The 26099-nt window shown below is 45.7% G+C and overlaps 1 protein-coding gene across 17 annotated transcripts in view; it reads right to left on the reverse strand.

The window, feature by feature from the left end:
* Positions 1-26099, reverse strand: part of LOC117728761 (nuclear factor 1 X-type-like) — a 104732-nt gene that overhangs the window by 18723 nt on the left and 59910 nt on the right. For 11 of the 17 annotated variants that reach the window (XM_034529619.1, XM_034529649.1, XM_034529714.1 and 8 more), the window contains 6 exons: positions 3967-4029; positions 3546-3620; positions 3313-3436; positions 2735-2770; positions 2306-2433; positions 1278-1352 (listed from right to left, as the gene is read on the reverse strand). In XM_034529619.1, the coding sequence (XP_034385510.1) occupies positions 1278-1352; positions 2306-2433; positions 2735-2770; positions 3313-3436; positions 3546-3620; positions 3967-4029 (501 nt within the window). The remainder of the gene's footprint in view (positions 1-1277; positions 1353-2305; positions 2434-2734; positions 2771-3312; positions 3437-3545; positions 3621-3966; positions 4030-26099) is intronic. The other 6 variants (XM_034529723.1, XM_034529610.1, XM_034529694.1 and 3 more) reach the window with 3 other exon arrangements.

The following is a 26099-nucleotide window of genomic DNA, read 5'->3' on the forward strand; positions in this document are numbered from 1 at the left end:
GAGAAACGGCTGATAATTACAAAAGCTTTTCGCTTCCTAATTTTTCGCTTGGATTTTGTAAATTAATTGGGTAAAGGGTCTAGATTTGCATGCTATTCCACACCTCTATTTGCCAAACTCATTAGGAGGTGTACGCGTCTGTGTGTGGTGCACTTTGGAGAGTAAGGGGGTGGTGCACATACACAGCGAGGAAGAGAGAGTGGGAGACGGAGGGAAAAAAAGATGAGGCTCTGGTGCGCTAAGGCGTGCAGCAGCCTCTGTTGTGGCTCTGATGAGCAGCCTCTTAATTACATTTACAGCTAAGTGGAGCGGGAGCAGGAGAGCAGCCGCTGAGGCTCGAGTGCGAGTAGACTGGGGCAAAACCTAACCAGGGCTTTTGGCTCCTCTAGTTCACATCCTGATAACCCTTCTCTCTCATTAGCTATCACCATTCGAGTACGCCAAAGTCGTCCTCTCCTCCCGCTCTCACCTCCCACTTGCCTGCTTTCTGCTTCTCTCTCCTCCTTCTCTCTTCTGACATGTTTTCTACCCCCCACCCCCTCAGGGTCCCTCCTGCTGTACACGTTTTCAATTAGACAGCATGGAGACAGGGATGGAGCGTTGAAGGGAGAGCTAGGGAGCAGGAGGAAGGGTTTTACACCTCTGATCCACAGACGGTAAGCGTCTTAATGAGGGACTCGAAGCATGGGAGGGATGGAACGACAGAGGGATGGAAGCCAGGCAGGCACCTGAACACCTGCAGGGGTGGGCAGCACGATAAGCATGTGCTTTTATGTGCGAATGTCTGCACACGTGGGGGGTTAGGAGTGTGTGTGTGGGCGGGTCTGTTGGAGTCCCTGTGTGAGTGCAGAATGGGCACAGCGTGTGAATATGCCTGTTGGTGTTGGTCTGGTGACATCTGTCAATCAAAGCGTCGCTGGAAGAGGGGATGAAGCCAGGGATCTTAGGTGAGCCTAAGGTGTAGCCTCGTGTTTCACACAGAAAGTAAAGCCAGAACAGGATAATCCTTGACTGTACGTCACAGGAAATTAAATTTTAGATCAGCAGCAATTAAATCAATCTGATAACTAGTAAACATACAGATATTATGACACATTGGGATGGGACCATTGTCCTTACCACAGACACACAGTATATATTATATACATATGCACATTAATTGTGTGTATATATATATATACACATACATACATACATACATACATACATACACAGAGCTACAAAAAGGCTGATAAATAGCAAATATATCATGTGAGTGTAATCAATGTTGTTCTAACCATGGTAAGGAAACTGCACGCCATCGTTTTCATGTTTTATCTTCCTCTCCTGCACACTCGCCAAATGGTGCTGCACTGAAAGTGGAGAAGGGAATTGTTAACAATGAGGGAGAAAGACAGACAGAGAGTAAATGACAGGGAATGAGAGAATGGGAAAGAGTAAAGAGCGAATGCATTTGTGATGGAGGCAGTGGATGACTGATGATTGACACAACATCATGTAAACTGGATGTGGGATTATGGCTTTGAGGATGAGTAAACGTGAATTTGGGAGTGAGGAAGTGAACAAGAGAGGGGTTTTATTTCTCTTGGTTATTGGGTTGTTTGGGGTGAGGTAGGATTACTAAGGAGGTAGAATGAAGATGGTAATGTCCAAAAAGCTGAATCACAGAGGTATAGTGGTTACGGCCTAAACAATGGAAACCCCGACACAAAGCCTTAATACAGCTGTAAGCTGGTGTTTCATCCTTGATGCATCTTGGCATTCATAGTCCTGATGTCTGGAGCTATTTGGCAGCAAGCATTTAGCACTATTCATCTATGATGAATTAAATGTTCTGAGGTTATAGTAAGAGAGTAAGTCGGAGTAAAAAAAACACTATCATTTAAAACATGTTGATACTTTTAAAACCCATTTACTGAACAGTTGAGGGAGAGACTATTCCTATCAGTGGGAAAAAAGTCTGAGAAATATATTATACTTCAAGCCTCTATGGTTTATATGCTCACATGTGTGACAGGGTGTTACATGTATAAACTACTTTAATTGCTTTTATGGTGTAGAAGGATCAGACTGAGGTAGAGGACCTGAAGGCAGGCGGGGGTGGGAGGTTTTGAGAGGTGTGTTAATCACCAGCGGGAAGGCAGGTGATTGAGGTAGGGAGTATGGAGAAGAGACAAAGTCAGATGTAGGCATCCATTTGGACATTGGTGGTGAAGGTGAGGCGGGAGTGTGGAAATGTTTCATGATGCTATATGAATATGACAGGGGTGGTTATGGATAAAGAAAGGGGGGTGGAGATGTGTACCTGCATCCATGTCGTTGGGCCACGCACTGGACTGGGAGGAGCTGGCAGCAGGCGAGCGTCCAGGGTAGAAAACATCATCCGTGGGGCTCTCCAGCTCACTGTCGTCTAACGACTTCCTCTTGCTGGAGCTGGATGTGAAGAAGGAGAGATGGGAGAGGAGGCATGACTTTCTTTTAAATATGTAATGGCAGGAAATGTATGGATCAAGGATAAAATACCTTGCATAACTGCTAACTTAAAAGCAATCAGACAAACAAGCACGTTAACGTTTCAGAAGGCTTTGCGTCTCAGTGGAAACGATACAACTCTCGTAAAGAGCAGAACAGACACAGAAGGAAACAAAAAGAAAAGTTAGGAAAGAAGACTCTCTCTCTTTATCTGTGTGTGTTTCTGTGCGTGTCTCATTAGTTTGTAAGTGTTCATAACTACCTCCGTGGAAGGTTTGCGTACAACTCCACATCAGACCTAAAGTGACAGCAGATGACAGAGGTAAGAAGAGAAAAAGAGACAAGTTAAGAAAAAGACCCAAATGAGGAAATAGTAGAAAGATCCTTCACACATTCATAAAGAGGAGTGCGGCTAACAGGGAGACACACACACACACACACACACACACACACACACACACACACACACACACACATATGAAAAGGTTCAGGACAGATTCCAAGACTGGGAGTGGACTGTGGCACTAGATGCCATTAATAGCGAGAAAGCTCAATGAAACGGGGCACTTTCCTTGCCAGTAAAGTCGTCCTTGCGGTACGAAGCGATATATGGTTGGCAGATATTACTGTGATTTCACACTTCCTTCCAGTCTGCCCTTGGCTTCACAGCAAATCACATACCAAGGTAGCACTGCTGCTGCCACATGGTCTCTAGACTCGACTAATGGCGGACAGCTGGACTTGTATAATGGTCACTGGTTCTTTCTCTGAGCAACATGCCTCGCCTGACACCCGCACACTAGTGTTGTCTGTGTGGAAATCTGAGTCGGGGCTGTGTACCTGGTGGAAGGAGGGGAGGTGAGGGAGCGTCGCCCCAGAGCCACCTGGTTGATGTTGTAGTAGCTGGGACTGCTGTCCAGGTCAGCCAATGAGAAGTTAGGGCCTGACGCCGTGGCTACGGGTGCTGACAGGGAGAGAAATCAATGAAAGAGGGGTGAGGAGAAGTCTGCAAGAATGAGTTCCACCACTGTGGGTATTGTGGTTGTTTTGCTGCTTTTTTTTTTACTGCTTACTCTGCGACACTCTAACCAGCTCTGCCACGTTCCACACCCCTGAGGTGACGAAGCAGTCCTGGAAACTCAGGTGCCCTGTACAGAAGAGTACGTGATCAGGACTTACATACAGGCAATCAAAAAGCTTTGGAGAAAAACGGCACGATATCAGAAATTCAATGGAATAGTGTTTTGCACAAAGACAAAAAAAAATAATGAAAAATTGGAAGAAACCCTGAAAATCACATCCCTTTGAGAGGGCGACCATCTGCAACTATGTTTGTGGATCAACATCTGTGAGAGTGTGTTTGATAATTGGATCCATAATTGGAATATGTTAAGACTGATAAGCATGATGGAATCAATTCTGTTATGCTGATTTGACAGTGTTTGGACATAGATCTGTGTGTGTGTGTGTGTGTGTGTGTGTGCGTGCACTTACCATTGGGCGGTGGTTTGATGTCTGTGTCCCCCTGTTGGCTGGAGCTGTCTGATTGTCCGGATTCTGCACAGAAACGGGAAAAGGGAGCGGAGAGAAGAGAAAGAGCCACATGGTTAGGATCCGGTTTGTGTGCGACAAAAAGAAAATAAAAAAAATAATGAAAAACATACTGGTAAGTGTACAATGTCTCTGTGAATCATAACTGTGTCTATGTATACATGCTGCCAAGACTGTGATATTTGAGGTGTGAGAGGAAATAAAGAGGGACTTGCAGTATGTGCTGGAGTATGATGTACATCTTGTGAGCGTGCGTGTGTGTGAATTCATGCATTTTTGTGTGACAGTCTTGTATCTAAGAACGTTCTCTTCCGTCTCCCTTTGTCACCCCTGACTTAAGGTGCAATGATTTACAGTGTGCTGCTATTTAGTATCTAACCACGCAATCATATCCCTCGCCCTAATCCTATTTAATACCTTCTTTCTGGTAGGGATTTGGTCTGCGTAAACAGAGCACCTTGCACACATACATGAACACACACCCACACAACCTTCTCTCTCAAGCTGTTTCTTTAATTTGTGTTTCTTCCTTTAATACATGTTGTAATCCTTACACAGACACACACACACACACACACACACACACACACACATAAACAGACCCTGCGTGAAGGCTGACCACGCCAGTCCTGGCTGGGAGTCTGTTTGCGCTGAGGCAAAACTCTTCCTCTTGGGATCAAATGACAGCAGAGCAACGCGCACGCGCACACGCACACACACACACACACACCTGTTATGACTGGTTGACGAAAGCACTCGCATGTGCAGACACAAACACGCCACGTCTTGGCAACAAAGGGCCACAATTAGACTTGGAGGAGCTGCAGGCTGGAATAAGAGGGTGCGAGAGGAGGTTTTTGTAACACGAGTGCTGAGAAAAGTCGGTCTAAAGATGGTGCGTTCACAACGTGTGTACGCATGTATGTTTATGAAGAGTTGGTGAGAAAGAGTGCGCCCCCTATCCGGGGCCCGTTAATGCTACTCGCCAGCCATTCAGGCCTTGCTAGGCTGTGGCTAGCTAGCAAGCTAGCGAAATGAGGTGTTTATCTGCAGGCTGTAGGTGATAACAGAGCACACAGACTCCTGCCAGCAGCACTTGCCTTGCAGCCACACTAAGCCACAGATTACTGAGCAGAAACAATAACAGACCTGTCTCGCTGCTTACGAAGCACTGCTTATCCACTGAGAGAGAGAGGGGCGAGACAGACGAGGATGGAAGAAAGAAAGACAGAAAGAAAGAAAGAAAGAAAGAAAGCGCAGAAAAAGAAAGAGGGCTTCTTTTTCCCCCTCTCTTCTCATGCAGAATCTCCCGCTCCTCTCAGTCTCTCTCACTGGCTGGGTGTAATCCTGGCAGCCATCTTAGAGCTTGGCAGCCATCTTAGCATTGGCGGTAGCGCCACATTCCAGCTAACTGACGGCACTCACTCCAAACATATGAGGCTGCGCCCCCGACGCGCACGCACCCAGACACTTTCAAACACTCTCTCACACACACACACACACACTCCTACGTGGACAAACACTGAGGTACACACTCAAGAGTAAACATATATGATGGCCAATGAAAGCTGTTGAGAAAAACAACCTGACTTCACTGGACCTTTTGCCGTCATGTAGTATTTCACCACAGGGCTCGACAATATTGTAAACACCCTATTTTTCACACCATACATGCACTGGGTAGACTCACAGGCACCTTACTGTACGTGCAGTATGCTGGAGAGACATCAGAGTCCAATGCCTAAGTTGCAGGGTACGCTTTGCTGCCACAAACCTCCACATCACAGATGGAGGTTCAAGGTACAAAAGGTGACTCCAGCAAAGCCTTCTTATATTGGGTTTTTATTGCTATATTGTCACATCTACTTACTACGTTTCAAGGCCTTCTTAAAAGGCAGGTTTCATAATCTTCTTCCAAAACATTTTTTTTTGACATTGCTGCGGTAATTCTCTTTACATCCTGACAGCAATCAATGTTTCAAATCTGTAATAACTGTAATAACCCAAATGTAATGATTGGACAGGCTACCTGCCTGTCTACCTGCCTGGATTATGTAGCCTTCCACAAGCTGCTGGCTCAACAGCTGTGAGTACTAACAATAGCCATGTTTTGTTGTTTAAGTCAGGGGGGTGGCTTTGTAGGGAAGCCCCGAAGGGACGGGCTGCCAGTGTGGCCGGCTGTGTGACTTTCTTGCTAGTTTGAGCTCAGGTTTGGAGCTGGAGCTGCTCGCCACTGTCATTGGAAGAGAGTTGGCAACACTAGGCACTCTGCCCCCCCCCCCCCCCGATATTAGATCATTTTTTAAATCTTGGGTACCTTTGTTAGTTTCTCAGGATTACCATTGCCATCTGACTTAAGCATTTTTGTACAACTTCACGTATGTTACGCAATCAGTTTTTAAATGTGAACATATCACATTTAGGAAAAACCCTAAACTTGGACTACTGTTTTCTTAAATGACGTACTGTTGGCCTCTCATGACCCCAACCAGTTCCACTATTGCAGAGAGACCAAGGAGTGAAAACCGAGGCTCATGGTAGATAAGAGACTGTCCGGGAGAACATGTGTGCAGTGGCAGTGACACTGATAGCTGTCCTCAACATCACCTCGAGGCCTCAACTGGCCAAATCACTCTCAGAGTACAGAGGACAAAGGATACAAGTTGGTTTACAGCACGACAGCTACTTTTTCATTTAAAACTCTTTAAAGTGTTGATAATATCCTCTCTCTCTAGCACACACACAGAGAGAGAGAGAGTTCAACTCTTGACACGCTGTCGTCAAGACTGTACAATAAGATGACCTCGATAGAAACCAGAGCTTTTAACCGGTCTGGCTCTAGTTTTCTGGGCTCAGGCTGCTTAGCCAACTAACACTGCAGCACTACATCATTCATTGTAAATCAGTGTCACTGTTGACTCCAACAGTGCATCATATAGCTGTGTAGACAAGTGAAGAGGACAGGGAGAAGGTGGCAAGACAGAGGAGGTCTGGTTGCTGGTTATCACCGCTTTGCCAGCTGCTGCCTACAACAGCAGCATCCCCCTTCCCCAGCCTCCTAACCACACATCCAGCCCCTTATCTTCCCACGGCAGCCCCCCAAAGCCCTCCCTTCAGCAACCACAATCATAGTCCTGCAGTCCCCTTTGGATGCCCCTCCACCTCCACCGCCAGCAACCCCATCTCAAACCTCAAACCTTTCAGCCTACCCAGCAGCCCCCTCACACCAGTGTATTAAAACAGAAATACACACAGATTAACAGTGCTCACTGTTTGACCCGATGATGTACAAATACAAACAAGAAGCACATGTAAAGCTGTGCTTAATTTTTGATAACCAACTGTTTGGCAATCCTGATTGACCACTGGAACCATCACATCTGAGGGTTTTGTACTTTGGGTCCCACCTGGCACTGGGTCGGCAAGATCGACTCCACGTGGTTCAGTATATGAGTCGATCTCGATGAAACAGTTTGGGGCAATAGGGTGCCACAGTGGGGAAAGCCAAGTCCTGAGCAGAAACTTGGCTTTCCCCACTAACGTGGTTACAAATATTATTCAAGTCAGATGTTAAGATGGAAACACAATTCAATAACTACGATTTTTGCTTCATGCTCAATTTTTCACTTTCGCATTCACTTGATTTTCCCAGTGGGAAATTGCCGTGAAACACCTTTCCAGTGAGGGAGAGAATTCTGAGGTCAAGAGGTAAGTAAGGCGCGCATCTGAAAAGTCATGCTTATGGCCACCTAAATCTTGCTCTGCATTGCTGAGCCAAAGCAAACGAGGGAAAGGCTGGGATCATTTTGGTAGCGGTTGGCGGACCAAACCTGCGCGGATACTCAACCAAAATTTGACAAGTAGCAAGAAATATGAGCAAATGTTTGCTCACGTGTCAGCACACAGCAATACACCCCGGCTAGCTGGATGGCGAGTCTAACTGTTGTGGCTCTTTGTGGCAGCAGCATCGCGACCGCTGCCGTCATTGGTTGCTGATTACAGAGTGTTTCCCTGCAAGCTCGGGGGCGAATCTCATGACCCTCACCGCAATCAACATAACCCCAGTCATCATGGCCTTGGCATGCAGTGCAGTGCAATGCATTACCCCCCACCCCCCACCCCCGGGTGCTCTCTTCCTCTCACGATCCCGTACCATCCCTCTGACATCCGGCGCACATTTCTGTGGCCTTTCTCTGCGTCAATTCAATCAGCACTACATTCTCCTCCTCATTGTTTTATTTTTGGGGAGGTTTGATGTGACATTCTCATCCGGTCAACTACACATACTGAAGCCCCGCCATATCTTCTATTTATTCTCTTCACTACTATACTCCTTTTCTCTAATTACCTGCTGTACTGTTGATCTCCCTGCCAACCATCCTGACACCATCCATCCACTAGTAGTGGATCTGTGACCTGTGAAGATTGTGCTGTTGACCGACTGGTGACAGGGGTCAGACAACAGTTTTCCTGTCTGTCACTCCTCGTGGTGAGCAGACGGAGCGAAGCATTGAACTTAAGGTCAGCTGTTAAAAAAGAAAAAGACGAAAAAAAGAAAACAACCCCAGATCCAAACGCATTCAAGCATCCACCGTATGGTAACAACAATGCAACAAATTGCATTTCTCCAAGTGCGGAAATTAGCTGAAGGCTGATTACAAATATAGGGGACGAAAACCAAAGTAAAAGTCAAGGTAAAACAAATTGTGATTGGGCCCTGCAGTGGTGTGCCACTGTTTGACAGATGCATCACCAGTGCTGGTCATTTGTGAGCGACTGTGCCGTACAAGCACGCACACTCCTGACATCAATGTAGAAAAACCAACAAGTGAGCTGATGTACTCTGTGGCCCCATATCAAAACCAGCGTGTGTCCATATGTGCAATGTGTGCAGCCACATGCATGTGCACAGACTCAGTCGGTTCACAGAGATTTCCCTCCTTGTTGGAACAAATGTCAACTCGACTCCCCCCCCCCCCCAGCTCTGCTCTTCTCCTCCCCAAAACACAGGATAACGCGGTACAGCCTCCCAATTGGGTTTCGCTTAAGAGGTTTATCGGTATGTTGCTAAACATTCTGACCTTTTTTTAATCCTTAATGCGCTTAAAATGTTCCAAACCCTCCTAATCCCCCCGGCTATCCCACACAGATGTTCACTCAGCTCTTTTATTGGACGTTATTTTATTATTTTTTATTTAGATATATTTTTTTCCCGTTTTATACTTTAATTATTTAAGTCCGTGTCATTTGAGGGTATATTTCTGTTTCAGTGTTCTTTATCGTTGCTACTGTGTGTGTGTGTGTGTGTGTGTGTAATGCTGTAAAATGTGACCTTTTCAAATGAAAGCATAAACTTATAAGTTAATTCGTAGTGAAAGTTGAAATCTTATGAGAAAGAAAATGTTAAAAAATTAAAAGTGATATTTGGAATTACGTTTTTACAGAAAACACTGTTTGCATAGAATATAATCTATGTATGCACAAACGTTTGTATGTACATGTATGTACAAATGAATGTATGTCAGTATGTATGTATGCTCGTGTGTATTTGTGTTTGTGTCCCTGTATCACTGTGCCAGGCAGGCTGTGTGGCGAGGTGGCAGAGTAGGGCTCTGTGTGTGTGTGTGTGTGTGTGTGTGTGTGTGTGTGTGTGCGCGCGTGTGTGTGTGTGCATTTGTGTGTGTGGAGCAGGTGTGCCTGGCCGCCCTGCGCAGCTTGCTGCCCATCTGTGCTCCCGTCTGTGTGCCGCCTGCGCCCACGCTCTGCCAACAGCACCACACCACAGCGAGAGACCCAGGAGAGAGGGATGCTGAGAGACGGAGGGGAGGGATGGGAAGAAAAGCGAGAGATGGATGGAGGGGAAGGAGGAGAGGATGGGATAGGATGGAGGGAGGAGGGAGAGGGGGATTACAAGGCTGGGAGCATGGAGGATGGGAACAGGAGCAAAAGAAAGTGGGAGAGAGGGAAAAGGAGGGGGGTTATGGGTCGAGAAAGCATGCATGAACTCGCAGGGAATGGGCGGAGGGGGTGAGAGTGAGAGGGTGGGGTGCTGAGTGGAGGGCATGTGGCTGGCTGGATGCCCATACAACCCCCCCTCCTTATTTATCCTGTTCACTCCTTCCCGTTGTTCTTCCCCCTCTCCATTCATTCTCTTATCCTCACCCCACCATCACCTCTTGGCTCCTTCAGTGCAGATTACTGTGGACCTGTGTGACAGAGCCACACAGCATAATGTGTCTCCTTCACTGGGTTGAGACCCAACACTGGATCACACGGTGCCTCCAAAAACTGGGTCCCTAACTGTTTCTCCAGACACGTTTCATCCAAAGTTATTGGCTTGGTGAAGTCACCAGGGTATTCCCAAGCTGCTACAATATAAGCTATGCTAATTATGAGGTTGTAGACGCAGAGGTAGAATCCCCAAAATGGGGCAGATTATATTAAATTAGCCTACCCAATGGCCTATAAAAATCAATTTTGGGAAATTCCAAGAGTGAGCACATGAAAACCCAAGGTATACCAATTAAAAAGATTTTAAGAGCTTCGTTCCTATATAGTATGTTGTGAACTTTTTTTTAAAGGCAATAAAAGCAATTCAGAATTTTGTGAAAAGGCTTAAAAGTGAACTGATATATTTCGCATAATCGAGAGTGAACTCATTCACTTGTGGCATTTAAAGTAAGCCAAGCGCTTGCACAGAGCGTGTAAAATGACTTCCCATGAGAGTTATGAACTTAAGTACAGGATGTGTGAATCCACTGTGTGTGTGTGTGTGTGTGCATGAATCAGGCCTGGTTCCACAAGTTTGTGTAAAACTCTTGTTGCAGTATGTTGGATTCGTCACCGGGTTCTTCTAACTTACTTCCATGTCCCATTGGCGCCAACATTTGATAGTGGACTCCCGCCATTAGAGCAAGTTCATTTCATTATTTTTCATTCAACGGGTGCCCTCAAACGTTTATTAAGGCTTAACATATTTTCATTCATGTTGCCCTCCTCTGCCACTTTACTGCATTGAGCTAAGCATGAGTCATGGACTTAGTATCCACACTCATGCCATGGCTTGTTTGCTGAAATCAGAAACAATGCACTGCCAGTATGTAAGAGCTCGTCAGCTTGTTCTAGGTTACGAATGCTGTCAGTGAAGTAGTAAAGATTAAAAATATGTTTTTTGTCTTGACAGAAGGGGGAAAGTTTGACGTATGGAATAACTACAGTGTGTTAAGTGTATTAATGTGATGAATATCGATGAACCGGGTCAGACCTGATTAACACTTTTGGTTAAAGCATATCCATGTCATTCATAATCCAGTTCTTTAAGGTGCAATTTACGGTTCAGAGCACTAGTATAGCAGCAAAGAACTACTTGTTATGTAAAGATATAGTGTAGCCACGTCGACCTGAGCAGAGAATTAACTCTGTTGTAAGCTTAAGTGTATATTAAGAGAGAGTCTATTAAAATCAAACCTGGAACTTATTCAGAAGCAAAACTAAACAAGAGCCAACAATATATGTTATATGTTGTAATTTCCTTTGACACTTTGTGGTGAAATAATAGCATTTGTGTAGACAGGCAATCCTGTTAGCATCCCGTTTGGTTACTGTGATCATTGCTATGCAATGCGGTAACGTAGGCCCTCCAACAGAACTCAGATTCATAATTAATACGGATAGTCGAGTGTAAATGGGATTCTGTGCTTTGGAGTCGTGCTGACAAGACTTGCTTTTGGACAGCCGCTTAAACACAAGGATACACACAGCCTCGCACACGCACACACACACACACACACACACACGCAAACACACACTTGTACAAATGTACTCCTCCAGCTGACACGTGTCAGGGAGAGAAAGCACACAAGGCTCTGATATGAAGTGTGCCCGACTTAGTTGATTAAATTTGAATATATAAATCTCTTCAACGCGTGGCGAATTTGACTTAAAAAGTAACACTTACATGGAATCACGAGGACGCATTAAAGAGAACATGTCAGGAATATGTGTACACGCGCTGAATTCTGTGTTAGATTTGTGTTTGCTGCATGTGAGTTGGAGCGCTTTGCGTTCATGTGCGTCTAAGCTGCTTCATTTAGCGGATGCTCAAGTGTACTGCATGTGTGTGTGTGTGTGTGTGTGTGTGTGTGATTGAGTGTGTGTGAGGCTGGAGGCCCCCAGCACGGTTCACGACCCAGCCTAACAGAGTGTGAACGTCCCCCCCCGCTGAGCTGATACTGATATAACTGTCCTGTAAGCGGTGTTGACACCAGCATTATTACCCTGTCAACCTCCATCTCCACTCAGCTTAAAGGCGTCAACCGGCATGGGGGCCCCGAGCGCGTTAAGGACCGGTGTCTCTGCGTAGCCCAAATAAATACAGCTGCACAAAGGCCGGAAAGGGAAAGAGAAAGGGAACAGGAGGAACAGGGGGGGTGGGGGGGCATGCATACTCTCGCCACTACTTCTCACATGATACAAACATCAGAGAGGCGGCCACATCGAATGGGTGGCTGCAGTAGGAGGTTATCACCACCAGGTGGCATTTTCCTGGCACATTGAGAGCATGGTGAAATGCAAATAAAGCAACAAGGCCCTGGGCCAGGCTTCTCAGCTAGCTCAGACTTCACTCTCTAGACTGTGTGAGAGAAGCAGGCCAGAAACGTAGAGAAAAGGGAGACAAAGAGGAGAGGGAGTGAGAGGGAGTGAGAGCGAGAGCGAGAGAGAGCGAGAGCGAGAGAGAGAGATGTGACATGAATAAAATCAAAGTGAAATATGGAGCCGTGAATATTATTGAGATGTGAGTAGGAGCTTATCCCTGCTGCATTTTGCCTTTAGATAGATTATTTGAACACACACTGTTGCGTTCAAATAAAAGTGTCTCGAATCAAAAAGCCTGACACTTTCCAACCGGAGCCGAGCGCCCCGTTAAGACAAAGAGGCAGCCAGAGAGGGGCTACCAGAGCCACCAGAACAGGGTGCGGAGTCAGAAAGATATGTGAGCCGGTGGGGGAATGCAGATTCGCAAGGGAACGGAGCACGGTCAGAAAATGGAAACTAAAATACATAGCACTGTGACAGAACGCATATTTGCGGCAGAAGAGAAGAGCAATAAAAGGAGAAGAAAAACATCTTTGCAGGAAGGAAGCAGGGATAAAATAAATTACAATGGGGACTGAGAGGATGCACGGGGGTCATCAGTGAGCAAATGCTGTACAGTGTCGTTTTACTTCAGAGAACCGCAGTGAAGTTGAGTGCAGCTTTACAAAAAAAGAAAGCTGGACATGTCGCAGAGAAAGTGCAGAGCTGAATATAGAGGCTAGGGAGCGAGGGAAGGCCTGTGTTGAGGCTTGGATTTCTCCTCTTCCTGCTGGCCCAGATACACACTGTGGGTCTTTGTGCTGAGGCTGTTACACACACTTCCTGTATGGCCAGCAGAGGGGTGCTTTAAGGTAAGCCTCTCCCATGTTCTAGCGTTTTTGTCTTTTTTCCTCTCTCTTCCTGTATCCCACTTCACGTGTCCATTTATCCGCGTACATCTACCCGTTTACGACACATCATTCATTTCAGTTGTTTTTTTAAACAAATGACGTGTTGACCAGCTGCTTTCTGCCCACACCCTTCCCCATCTTTATATTATATTTGTGTAGAGTGCTATTCTTTTCCACAATATTCTCTTTTCCTCCACGTTTATCTCGCAAGCTATTTGCATTTCTTTTCAAGTCACATAAAAGAAAGTGAATTACACTAATAGAAGGCTGGTGCACTTGCACAGCCAAGGACACGTCGATAAGAGTGAGAAAACATCCTCAACACACACACACACACACACACACAAAGTGATACTGAGCAAGGTTGCCAACTCCTCCAAAAGCACCACTGAGATAACAGTGATAACAAACATTGTTCCTGCAGCCAAGTCTTTTTCTCCCGAGGAACACTTCAATGAAAACTCGGTGCAAATGTGCCACTTTATGAACATAACAATACGTCAGTAAGTCAGCTGGGTGAATGCACTGCACTGAAAAGAAAGAGACCCAATTACGGAGCATCTCTTAAGTTCTTTGCTCGGGAGAAATGCAACGATGAAAGCAAAGACAGAATCCTTCCGTTTGAGTGCATCTGAAAATAATTGTTCTGTTGGGAATGCATAAAAAGTCATAATCTAAATTATTCACTGTTGGGAATATAACTTTTTCAATATAATAAGAATGAATTCATACATCAAAAAATTTTCAAAAAAACGTGCAACAGTGTAATTTCAATACACATTTACACACGCCGTTACATCCAGTAGGTGTTGGAAACTGTTGCTCCCTTCAGGGCTGTACGCACACAGTGCAGCACGCAGAGGGGCTGGACACTGACACAATATGTGTCTCACTGAGAAGTAAGAACAATCCAAGTGACTCAATCCTGTCAGTTTGTGCCAAGAGGACAGAGGGAGGGTGGGAGGCAGAAAGTAAGAGGGCCGTGGGAGGCGGGTGTGTGTGGGGGATTCAAAAGAAGAGGAGGAGCACGGATGCTAGCAGGAGAAGAGGAAAGGAGCTGTTGGCAAGTAGAGTGAAAACAGTGAAGGATATAAAGGCGGTGTATATGATATTGAATATATACATGGAGGAAAACTCCAGGGGAGCGAACATGATCAAAGAGGTCACGCTGTCACGTTGACAACACACACACACACACACACACACACACACACAGAAGAGCGGAAGGACATGGCGCTAATGCTGCCAAGCGGTGGTCACCTTTGACCCTTTGGCACTGTAGCTGGAGATGATGCCAGCCAGACAGCTCAACGCAGGAAGTAGAGCAAACAGTGTGTTTGAATGTGCTTATGTGTCTGTGTGTGTGTGTGTGTGTGTGTGCACACAGGGGTGTGGACACACACTGGCCAATCACAGCCACGAAGTCAGATCGTATGAGCCAATGAAAGCATAGTTTGACAAGGTTGACTCGGGTTGACGTTCGCTCATTTTGTGCCTCGTCAATATGCATCCGTGTTGGCGGCCGTGTGCGTTCGAACCAGCGCGTTGGCGTGCAGGCTGGTGAGTCTGAGTGTTGCTACGCAGACTGAGGATTAAAGGCCACGCAGGAAGAATGTGGGAGGGCGGCGGAAGAGAGGAAGCAAGGGAGAGGAGAGGAGTTGGCAGGGAAATGGCAGAGTGACAGTGAACTTGTGCCCTTGAGTGAGCTGAGCTGCCATCTTAACCAGTCTGGCTCATGGTGCACACTCTTCAACCACACAAACACACAATATATGTAAGAGATGAAAGAGAGCTGATTATCATTACACACACACACACACACACACACACACACACTCTTGAGGCCCTCTTTGTCCATTGTACTGCCGGGTGAGGGCAGATGGGGAGAGTAGTGAGGGGCAAAGGGTGAGGTCATGTGAGGGAGTTGGGAGCCAGGCGCCACGGCGAGCCCGAAGTCAACCCAGTAGTCAGTCTCACCAATGGACGACCCCGTGAGGTTGTGCTTGTGTGTGTCTGGATGTGATCTTTGTTTCAGCTGAGGGTCACAAGCACAGGTGAGTGTTATGTGTGCATGGGTGGAGATTCAATTAATGAAACAGGGCTGTGCATGAACAGCAGGCTAGAGGATTCTCAGCAAAACACATAAGCCCATAAATACATCCAGGCAGCCGGGCCTGAAAATGGCTTCTTTCTAATGGTCATCAGGGGGCCTCTGGTTGGTTAAAGAAGTCAGGATGTATGGAAGTCTATGAGAAAATGACCCTACTCCTCAGTAAACATTGTAAACATGAGTTTATGGTTTCAAGAAGAAGAGAAGATTACCTCTTGAGGACGAGACAGATGGCCCCAAAACAATCTAACATACGCGAGAAAGAGTCACTCTACAGGAAAGACTAAATAACAATGCACATACAATGTCAACAAGCTAATCCAGCAAATGGCGATAGTGGTAACCCTCAGAGCGAGGAGAACTCCCAACAGCTTGGAGTCTGGATAAACAAGTGATGGCACACAGACAAGCAGATAAACCAATCAGGATGTAGATGTACAGCAAAGCGGACCACCATCTGTCTGGTGGTATAGGCACTGACTGGGGAGTCACACAGGGTCAATGCATGTGTGTGTGTGTGTGTGTGTGTGTGTATGTGTGTGTATTTGTGAGAGACAGAAAGAGAGAGAGAGAGAATTCATGATTGGGGGTTGTGTTTATGATTGGTCAATGTATTTGTTCTCCTCACAAACTTTTTTCCCACAGAAAAAGAGCACTCAGTCTGGGCAGGCGACCTGCAGGCGACTCCGAGGCTTCTGCCAGACAACAGAGGCCTACAGTCTTGTTGGAGTTTGGATCACAGACAAAGCATGTGCGTACCAACAGAGCACAAGTCACTAACACATCACACACTGAACATTTGTGTGTGTGTATGTCCTTGTTTGTCTGCCCTATTTCTTTTTCCCCTTCCCATTCTTTTTCCCTTGTCCTCAGTCTTTCCACGCGGAGACCAGCAGCAAGCATTTATGTATCGATTGATCCTGCTGTGTGTATGTGTTTATTGTGTGTATGCATGTTAATATAAGGATCACCCCCCACCCCACCACCTCGCAATGTTTAGCCTGTAAGCCCATCCCACTTAACGTCGTCTCCTCACTAATTCTAAATCTAATTCACCTCCTTACCACAATCACCCCGCACATCATCCCCGCGCTCGACCCCAGCTGACACACACACACGATATCTGACTGGCCACACGGAAACTGGCCCATGGTTTTTGAATGGTTTTTAATCCATATTAATAGTGCTTTGCTTAGCTTCAGTCTATGACCCTAATCAATTAAATTTAGTGAAAAGAAACACACATCCAAAGCCTTCCAAAACCTACAGGTAGAGCCTCCGAAAACACACACACACACACTCGATACTCAAACAAAGAGAAATAGAAACAAAAACATTAATACCACTGTTTATTATGAGCAGAACTCGTTAAACAGACACATGAGCTTTTATCCACACTGTATATAGAGCTATAAAATGGGACGCTGCGTGCACGGGTGTGTATGTGTGCATGTGTGTGTGTTAGGGTCGTGTGAGAGCGGACCTGAGCTTGTTGTAATCTAACCAGTGATGTAATGCCTGGTGCAGCCACCATAATATGTTACATAACCTTATAAAAGGCTTACGTATCCCGGGGTTCGTGGGGTTCATGCTGAGTAGGGTTGGCTGTTTTGTCAGGACCAAATGTATAATGATCGAGATATAAAATAATCAAATCCATCAAACCATTAGTAATTACGTCGCTGAAGCCACTAAAGAATAGTTTTTTTTAAGTGACAAGAGTCATCCTGCGGCTCCACCCTGAGGAGGACACGTATCACAAAGCGAGCTTGACTGAGGTCGAGTGGTTGTAGAGCAGCAGCACTCACACAAATGCCTACATTCAGCACCCAAATGGCTACAGTCAAATCAGTATTAACATACCCGCTCACGGCATACCTCCTCGGCCCCCAACTGTTCTCAGCTCAGAGGGAAATGCTTTTGATTTGGTTGTGACTGGCAGCTCGTGTAAACACTGCATCAGCTAGTGAGCGATAGTAGAGACCGAGGGAGAGTTGAACGCCTGCCAAAAGCTGCAAAGCCAAGTTTGGCCATATAGCAAAGTGTGTGCGTGCGTGCATGCGTGTGTGTGGTGAAAAGAGGGTTTGTATGCGAAGGCATGAGTGTGAGTGCATACAGTATGTGAGCACATGTGTGTCTGTGTTTAACCCATTTACGTAACTGATGGGGTCCCTGGGTTCAAGCGAATTTAAAGACTGAGCAAGCAAGAAAGGCACAGAGGGAAAAAAAGGAGAGGAAGGAGCTATACGAGGAGGGTGAAAGGGGGGGGGGGGGGGGGGGGGGGTTTAGCGAGTTCTGCCAAACAAATAAAGAAAAAGAAGGGAGTAGAGACGAAGTGGGTCGAGAATTGTAAGGAAAGACAGCAAGAAGGAAAATGTAGGAGTATAGACTTCAGGGTGGATGAAGGCGAGAAGAAAAAGAAAAGCCAGAGAAAGAAAAGAGGGAGAGAACAATTTCTTGTTTTCAAGCGCATGGCCTTTGCTCAAAAGTGGAGGCATCAAAGCGACAGGCACCTGACAAAGGGATTTTTGATGAGGGGAAGTTAGACGGAGCAGAGGCTGAGCAGACCTTTCGAGGCCAGACACCGGGCTGCTTGGACGACACTCTGCAAAGTGATTAGGACACCGAGATGCTGCCCTTGACCGAGAGTCGGGGAGGGAAGAGAGTGTGAGAAAATGTTGGGAGAATGAGAGACCAGGAAGAAAGACCAGGAACAGAAAAGGGAAGAGGAGAGACAAAAAGCATGAGAGAGAGAGAGAGAGAGAGAGAGAGAGAGAGCATGAAGGCTTGTTTTTGGTGGGACTCCAAGAGCCAGCATCTGTTTGGCTGGGGCTCAGAAAAGTCTAGTGTTTCACCCTGCAGCGCCCGGGGGAATGCTATTCTAGGCTGCATGGGCTTCTATGAAAAACAGCTTTATGTGGAAAAGGGGAGATGGAGGGAACCGGGGAAAGAGAGTGCAACAAGGGAAGGAAGGACAGCAGGAGTGAGAGGAAGGAGAGAGATATGAGGAAGAAGGGAGAGAGAGAGAGAGAGAGAGAGAGAGAGAGAGAGAGAGAGAGAGAGAGAGAGAGAGAGAGAGAGAGAGAGAGCGGAGTGCATGAGGTATTGAGAAAAGTCAGAAATAAGAAACAAAAGCAGAGGAAATGAGGACCACACCCTCGTCTGTCAATTTCACCTGTTCACAATACTTATTCCCCCCAAAAATACACACTCTCACAGGATTTTCATCCCTCCTCTACATCTGGGCTAGGCCAGCTGCGTTGTGGCTCTCAGCCCCCGGCCTCCTTACCTGTCAGTCAGACGTCTGAAACCCCCCAGGGGACAACAAACAGCTGGCAGACAGGTGCCGCTGCTGTCCACCTCCCAAACCAGCACCTGTGTGTGTGTTTGAATGTATATGCATAATTGTACATTGATAACTGGGTATACCTCCAACTCTCAGAGAGTGTGTGTGTGTGTTTGTGTGTGTGTGTGTGTGTGTGTGTGTGTGTGTGTGTGTGTATGGACAAGCACAAACAAACAAACAAGGGGGCTTCTTTTGTAGACATCAGTATCTGGTTGCAGAAGCTAAACCACAGCAAGATATGATGTATGATGTTGGTACAGTTTCTGTGTGTGTGTGTGTGTGTGTGTTGCATGCTGAGGAGGAGGGCGGCGGGGGCGTTATGGTATTAAAGCGGGGCTATGGGCTTAATCAAAAGCAGAGGCACTTTCCCCGGGAAAAAACAATGAGGGAAGGCAAAGTTTACATGAGCTAACTGACAAAGCGCGGGAGGGAGGGAGGGAGGGAGGGAGGGAGGGGAGATGGATGGACTAGTGAGGGAAGTTGGACGGGAAGAAAATAAACATGGAGATAGATGGAAGGAAACGAGGGGGCAGGAGGGAGAGGGAGGGAAAGAGTGGTGCTTCAATGTGACTGGGTGAAATAATGCAAATGTGTCTCAAACCCTTTATTACTCTTTCCTGTCCTTTTTTCCTCCGTCTTTCCCTCACTCCTGCCGCCGTGTTTATGTTTCTGGGTTACTTTGTTTTGTTATATGTTGTTTGAATGTACATTTCAATCTACAGTAGAACAACTCCTCTCTCTCTCTCTCTCTCCCCCGCTCTCTATCTAACTCCCTCTAGATCCCGCTGGAACACATAAGCCTGTACGATCCCTGTACTATCAGCTTTTGGGGGGGATTTCAGTCGTTTTAAGGCATTTTCACTTGTCCGGCTTGGATTGATGTCGAGCAAAGCAGCTCGCAAAACCACCAAACCCGCACATAAAGCTGTTCAGGGTTGGCTGAGGACAGGCCAGACAGACAGACAGACAGACAGACAGACAGAGAGAGATGGTTGTGGGGAGGTGTGAGATGACCACAGGCCTTGAATGTCTTGTGACTGAAATTCATGTGGAAAAGTTGCCAGATTGATGCCAGTAGCAGTGTGGCAGGTTTTTGCTGCGAGCAGGGTGGGCTGGTGTAAAACTTTTACCAGCAGTTCATTTGTGGAAATAATTATAACTTAATCATGTTCTTTACCCACAATTAAGATGAGGATTACGGTAAAGTTACTGAAAGCGCTCTGTGATAAAGTATGACTTGATGGGCCTTTCTTGTTCTGTGTTGTAGTTATTGTTTTTTTTCAGTTGCCAAAGCAAAGAAAACGTTGACTATATCGCTAAATTATGTTTTCTCGATGTAGTTCTGTTTTATTTATGTTTTCTCCATAATTATCCTGGTGCAACCAGAGAGAACTCCCGACTACGGATACGTGGTATATACTTTTATATACTATAAATATATAGCTCCATCTATCTTTTCCTATAATAGTACATTTGGTGCTTTTCTGAGTGCTTACAGCAGCAGCAGATGTTGGACTGAGTCAAAATAAACCACAATGTCCATGTTCACCATAATAAGGAACATTCTGAAGAACAACAAAGAACTGTGACAGAGCTTCGGCTGCAAGTAGGAATTCATTGCTAGTTTTGATCTTTTGAATCACATTTGTTTAAAAATACACAAAGTCACAAGGCGCTCCATAGCCATGCATGAATCAACGTTACAAGGCAGCTCTCAGGTGTGTTACACGTTCCCTCCCCTTGTACACACTCCCCCAGGCCATTGCCTTAAATTAAAAAACACATGATCAGTCACCCTGCCGCTTTACACAAGTGGGTTAAGAGTTGAGTTAGAGAACACAGTCGTGGCGTTCTTCCTGCTATCTCTCGTCATTATTCTTCGCCATTCAGCTCTTCTCTGTTTTTCCAAGGGGTCTCCCTCAGACAGGGCTTTCTCTAGAAAGCTGTAAATATCCCAGTTAAGTGACTGGTTCGAGCTCACATGTGCATTGGCGTTATCTTTGGTTGTGCGGCTCTGCTGTTGATTTATAACCGAGGAGCTCCACAGTGAGCAAAGAGCAGACGATCTCAGACGACGATAAAGGAAAGACTTTACAACGGGCCCCACAGCTGGAGGGTCGAGACCCAACAAACATCTATTTCATTCACCCGTTGGGACCAAGATGAAACCCTTCCAAGATGGCGATGAGATATTTATTCTGGTTTTTTTCCCCTGTTCTTTTTGTTCATGTTATCCCGATTGCAGGTTCTTCCTATACAAGACCAGGGAGTTCAGATAGACCGCCCTCTCGGTGGCTACACCCGAACAGTAGTTGGTTGTGTTTGGTATCATTTTGTCACAAAACATTTTTATAGCAGCAAAGACCTGACAAACCACAAAACTCAATAAAAGTGGGCCGAGTCATTTCCACTCAAAAAAAGCTGTTAAAATAGTTTGTTAAACAACTGAAACATAATAATAATGAATAATTATTGTCACACGTTTTATATTGTATGCATAAATCAACCACTACATAAACTGTATTAAAATGTATTATAAGTGTGATCTGTTTATCTATGAAAGCTTTGTCCCAAAGTCTGCCACATACTATTTTTCTATAATAATAGCGTCTTTTTTCTTTTTTTTTTTAAACAACTGGTCCTTCTTTGAAGGCGAAAGACACCTGATGAAAGAGAACCGATGAAATGGAACCAAAAACAAATGTATGCCGGCGACACGTTTGTAGGAAATTCATCCTCACATAAAAGGAATGAATGTCCTTTTAAGCTCATGACTATTTATTTTCTCCACAACCAAATCCCGACGAAAACATTCTCAGTGCTAAGCAACTAGCTCGTATTTCCGCCTGTTTAAAAGTGCCCCGTAGTCTGAGCCATGTGTCAGTTGCAGGTCTAAAGCAGCGGTCCCCACATTTTTTGTGTTTAAATTACGCTTTTAAGCTCACTGTCCTGATCAGGCCGGTAAGCTTGTATTCACTGGACCGATGTGGCTTGGTCCTGGCTTCGTGCCGCCGTGCAAACTTTATTACCATTTCACGGTCACATTACTGTTTCACACGACCACCGCGTACCCACTCCGCTGCACTTGAGCTCGATGACAAAACATACGAGTGCAGTAAGAAATCTGCAGATAAAGAGATGTGCAACAGAGGGATGTAAAGTCACGCACACACTCGCAGAGCCATATGGGCCATAGCATAAATGGGTTGGCTATTTTAATGAGCGCCATCGAATCGAATCGACTCTCTCTCTCTCTCTCTCTCTCTCTCTCTCTCTCTCTCTCTCTCTCTCTCTCTCTGCTCCATGATGAGACGACCATATGATTTCACTTATCCGCGGCCTTGGTCTGAGAGCCTGCAGGATGGGGATGGTGACGAACTAATAATCGCCCTTTCCTGCAATTATCCTCCTCCCTTCTCTCTCTCTTTCCTTCTCAATCACATTCTCTCTATTTACATTTCCACTATATGCAAACATTTATGATTACACCTAATTTGTGATATCAATATGCTCTTTCCTTATATACTTCCCTTTGTGTATATCAACGCTGCGCTCGCTTTCTCCTCTCGCCTATGGGGGAAATTCTGGCAGACAGAGGGGATGAGAATACAGTATGTGTGTCCCATGGTTACTAAATTCCACATCCTGTTACACAATCCTGCAGATGTGTTCTGTATGGCACTGTGTTTACCACCAGAGAGACTGCTCATTTATTATATCGCAGAGAAAGGAAGAAAGTTAAAAAAAACTACTAATAATCAAAATCCAATGTATTTTACTGAGGGTAAGGTCTTGCTGTGACTGGTTACAACTGGTTACAATATTAGGATAAAGTCGAGCAGAGCACTGTATGAAGTCAACAACATGCTGAGGACTCGTGACAGACAGCGTCGTTAACAGAGGCGGTGATGTAATCCACTCGGGGGCCTTGCGGTGAAACTACTGATTGTCTCTCTCTCTTGAGAGAACGAGAGGGGGGGGTGGGGGGGGTATGGTCAATGCGAAAATAAAAAGTTGGTGACTTGCTGCGTTTAGAGTTCACTCTGATAATGGGGCTTGTGCGTATCAGTGCTCGCTCTCTGACGCGCTCTGATCAATGTGCGCAATCAATAAGCCAGCGTCAGACTGTTTTAGCTTTGGCTGGCTGCTGGTCAATGCTCAGCCAGAAATCATGCAGCTCAGCCTGGGGCGTTAGGCCAAGTAAGGCCTTATTATTAGCTCTTGGGTTGGGTTAACAGCCGCAGATCCTCCCGCTTTGGCTCCTTAATAACCGATAGTGATTATTTAGGCTTATTGACGAGCTATTGGTGAATCGGGGCTATGAGGGATTGTTTAGAGAGGATTACTGGCTCGACTAGTGGGGATATAGGGACCATGACGACAACAACGGTGGTGCTGATGACGGGGGCCAAGCTGATCATCACTGGGATAGAAAGAACAAAGTCGTAAGAGCTTTAAGCTGCAGAATGGAGACAAACACAGAGGAGAGAAAGAGCTGAGCGTGGAAGAGGGAGGAAGGAAAGGAAGAGACATTGGGTGTAATACAAATACAATACTATGACAATGTTTTGTCTGCGAGAATGATAGGAACGCAATACAAGCGACTCTGCAATAGATGATTTACTTTTAAGACTGGGCGTCAAAAGGCCATACAATGTCTAAAGGCCGAACTGCCAAAGAGCAGAACAGTCCAAATGTCTCAAGCAAGTAACAACACAAAAGCTCTTCTGCCTCAATATCACTGCAGAACGATTTTGCAATATTGGTGTCAATGGTGCAATTTATTGCATCATGGGGATTATTTGTCTCAATCCTTTTTTTCAACTCTGTGCAACTTTCATTGTTATTTTGCTTGTGGACACTGCAGCAAGTACGCTCCATTAAGGAGTGGACCAACTACTCCCAAGTGGAGCACAGCGGCGCGATGCAGGCGGAGCTGATCAAACACAAGGTGGAGTGACTGGCTCAGATTAACTCTCCTCTGGCTTTTCAAACAACACTGACAGACGCGAACCCCTCCGCACTCCCGTTTGTCAGAGATCTATTCCTGCACTTAAAGCAGACTCTCTCTCTCTCTCTCTCTCTCTCTCACACTCACACACACACACACACACACACACGCACACACGGCTTACGCTACCTTTGTCACCTCCCACACACTGGTTATCTCCAAGGACACAAAACCCACAAGATCCCCTACCCAATTTCCACGCATGCAGCCTAAATGGAGCTGTAAGCAGGCATTAAGCCTGACGGGGAGAAAAGGGAACAGAAAAAAAAAATAAAAAATACCACTGCTGGAGAAAAGGAGGAGGAGATGGATGGAGGGAAGTAGGGAGAGAGGGAGGGAAGAAACAGGAGGTGGATTTATATTTAACGCACTGACTTTCATCTCTGCTTTACAACATACTTAGGCAGGCTTTTAAAAAAAAAAAATGTTTAAGGAAAGGTACGCGCTCTCTGGTTTGTGCACACACGAATGCTCCCCCTCCTCACCCAGACAGAAAAAGACACAATGAACGCTCTGTACTTTCTGCACCGGGGGGACATGCAAAAAAAAAAAAAAGAAAAAGCACTGCAATCCCTGCCAGACTTAAAAAAGTCTTGGTTGCTAGCCAAGGTATCTGTAATAATACGCCACAGCTCTCAATACTTAATGTAACCTTTTTTTTTAAATCAGAGATTAGAGATGATCTCCTTTCACTGTTAATGCTCCAACCAGTCTGATTGGTGTACCTGTAGTTTGGACTGGAGACAGGCCAGGAAATGAACCATGGGCAGCACTGGGCAACAGTCCAGGATGAAAATATATAGCTGGATACTTCAGACTCGGATGCACCAACATCTTAACTCAAGCCTCCAATTGACCAGTGTTTTTCTATACCATTATCTAAAGATGTGTTAGAAGACACACATGAGGGGATTGGAGTTGTTTTGAACATGGCTAATGTCTACACAGTTCCAACTCAGACGTCATGAGACAAATCGAGCACCTTCTAAAATATTTCTCCAAATACTAAATGCTTTTTCAGTAGGTTTGTCTAGAATACATGCATGCACTTGTCGACTGACTTGTAAGGAAATAATCAAAAAGTTTTGGGGGCAGCAGCGAGCAGGCGTTTACACCGTTTACCTTCACAGATAAAAGGGATGAAGAAAGACACACGAAAGGTTGAGAGATCACAGAAAGAAACACAAAGACACACTTGCCCACAAAAAACAAGTAAGTGCTCACAACCACACGCTCTATTCAGCAGCCTCAGAACTCCTACACACGCATTCAGACCTCTGACTGATCAAGGACAAAAGTAAATGCAGCTTCTCTCCCTTTCCCACTCATTCTCCCCCTCTTCGATCAAAAGCCTCGCGGGCCGCTGGTGCGTCTCGGCATCTCTGCCTGCTCTGCGTTGCATGGGCCTTGATGTCACGTCTGGTGGACTCATCTTAGGTTAAACGGAACAGTGTGTAGCTTTGAGGGGGAGCTATTGGCAGAAACAAACTATTAAATAAAAAAAGGAAGTTTTTCTTGGTGTGTGTGTGTGTAATCACCTTCAAATAAGAATCATTGTATTTTCGTTTCCTTAGAATGAGCCAGCCATTGTGAAAATATGTTTGATACACTACGTAGGCAACCGTTTGGTTGTGGAAGGCCACTAGTTAAGACATCTGTCTTACGTCCATGTTAACACGCAGAGTGTCTCTCCTGCTCTTTGAAAGCAACAGAAGAGACATAAACCATAGCTACCTGACTGTGATGGTGCCTTCATAAAACACTGCAGCCTAAAAAAAACATCCTGAAATCTGAGAAAACCAAGGAACTCCCGACTGAGTGACTAGCTGTCTGATGTAGTCAGTCTGACGAGCAGGGTTAATGAGCGACTGTCTGGCTGTCACTACAACACAGAAGCTTCTCTGACCTGCGGCCAAATCCCATCTTGAAAATGTTGGGGCTTTATCAAGACCTTTCCGAACACAAGGCCGCTCCTAAGCTTGAACTAAGTCTGAAAAACATTTTGTCTGGCAAACTGATATCGAAAGTGTCGCTGAAGTGTCTTAAACTTGCATTCTCTCTACTGGCCATCAGGGGGCGACTCCTCTGGTTGCAAAACGAAGTCTTTGAGAAATGAGAAAAATA

The sequence above is a fragment of the Cyclopterus lumpus genome, chromosome 1 (genome assembly GCF_009769545.1).
Source record: "Cyclopterus lumpus isolate fCycLum1 chromosome 1, fCycLum1.pri, whole genome shotgun sequence".
NCBI lineage: Eukaryota > Metazoa > Chordata > Actinopteri > Perciformes > Cyclopteridae > Cyclopterus > Cyclopterus lumpus.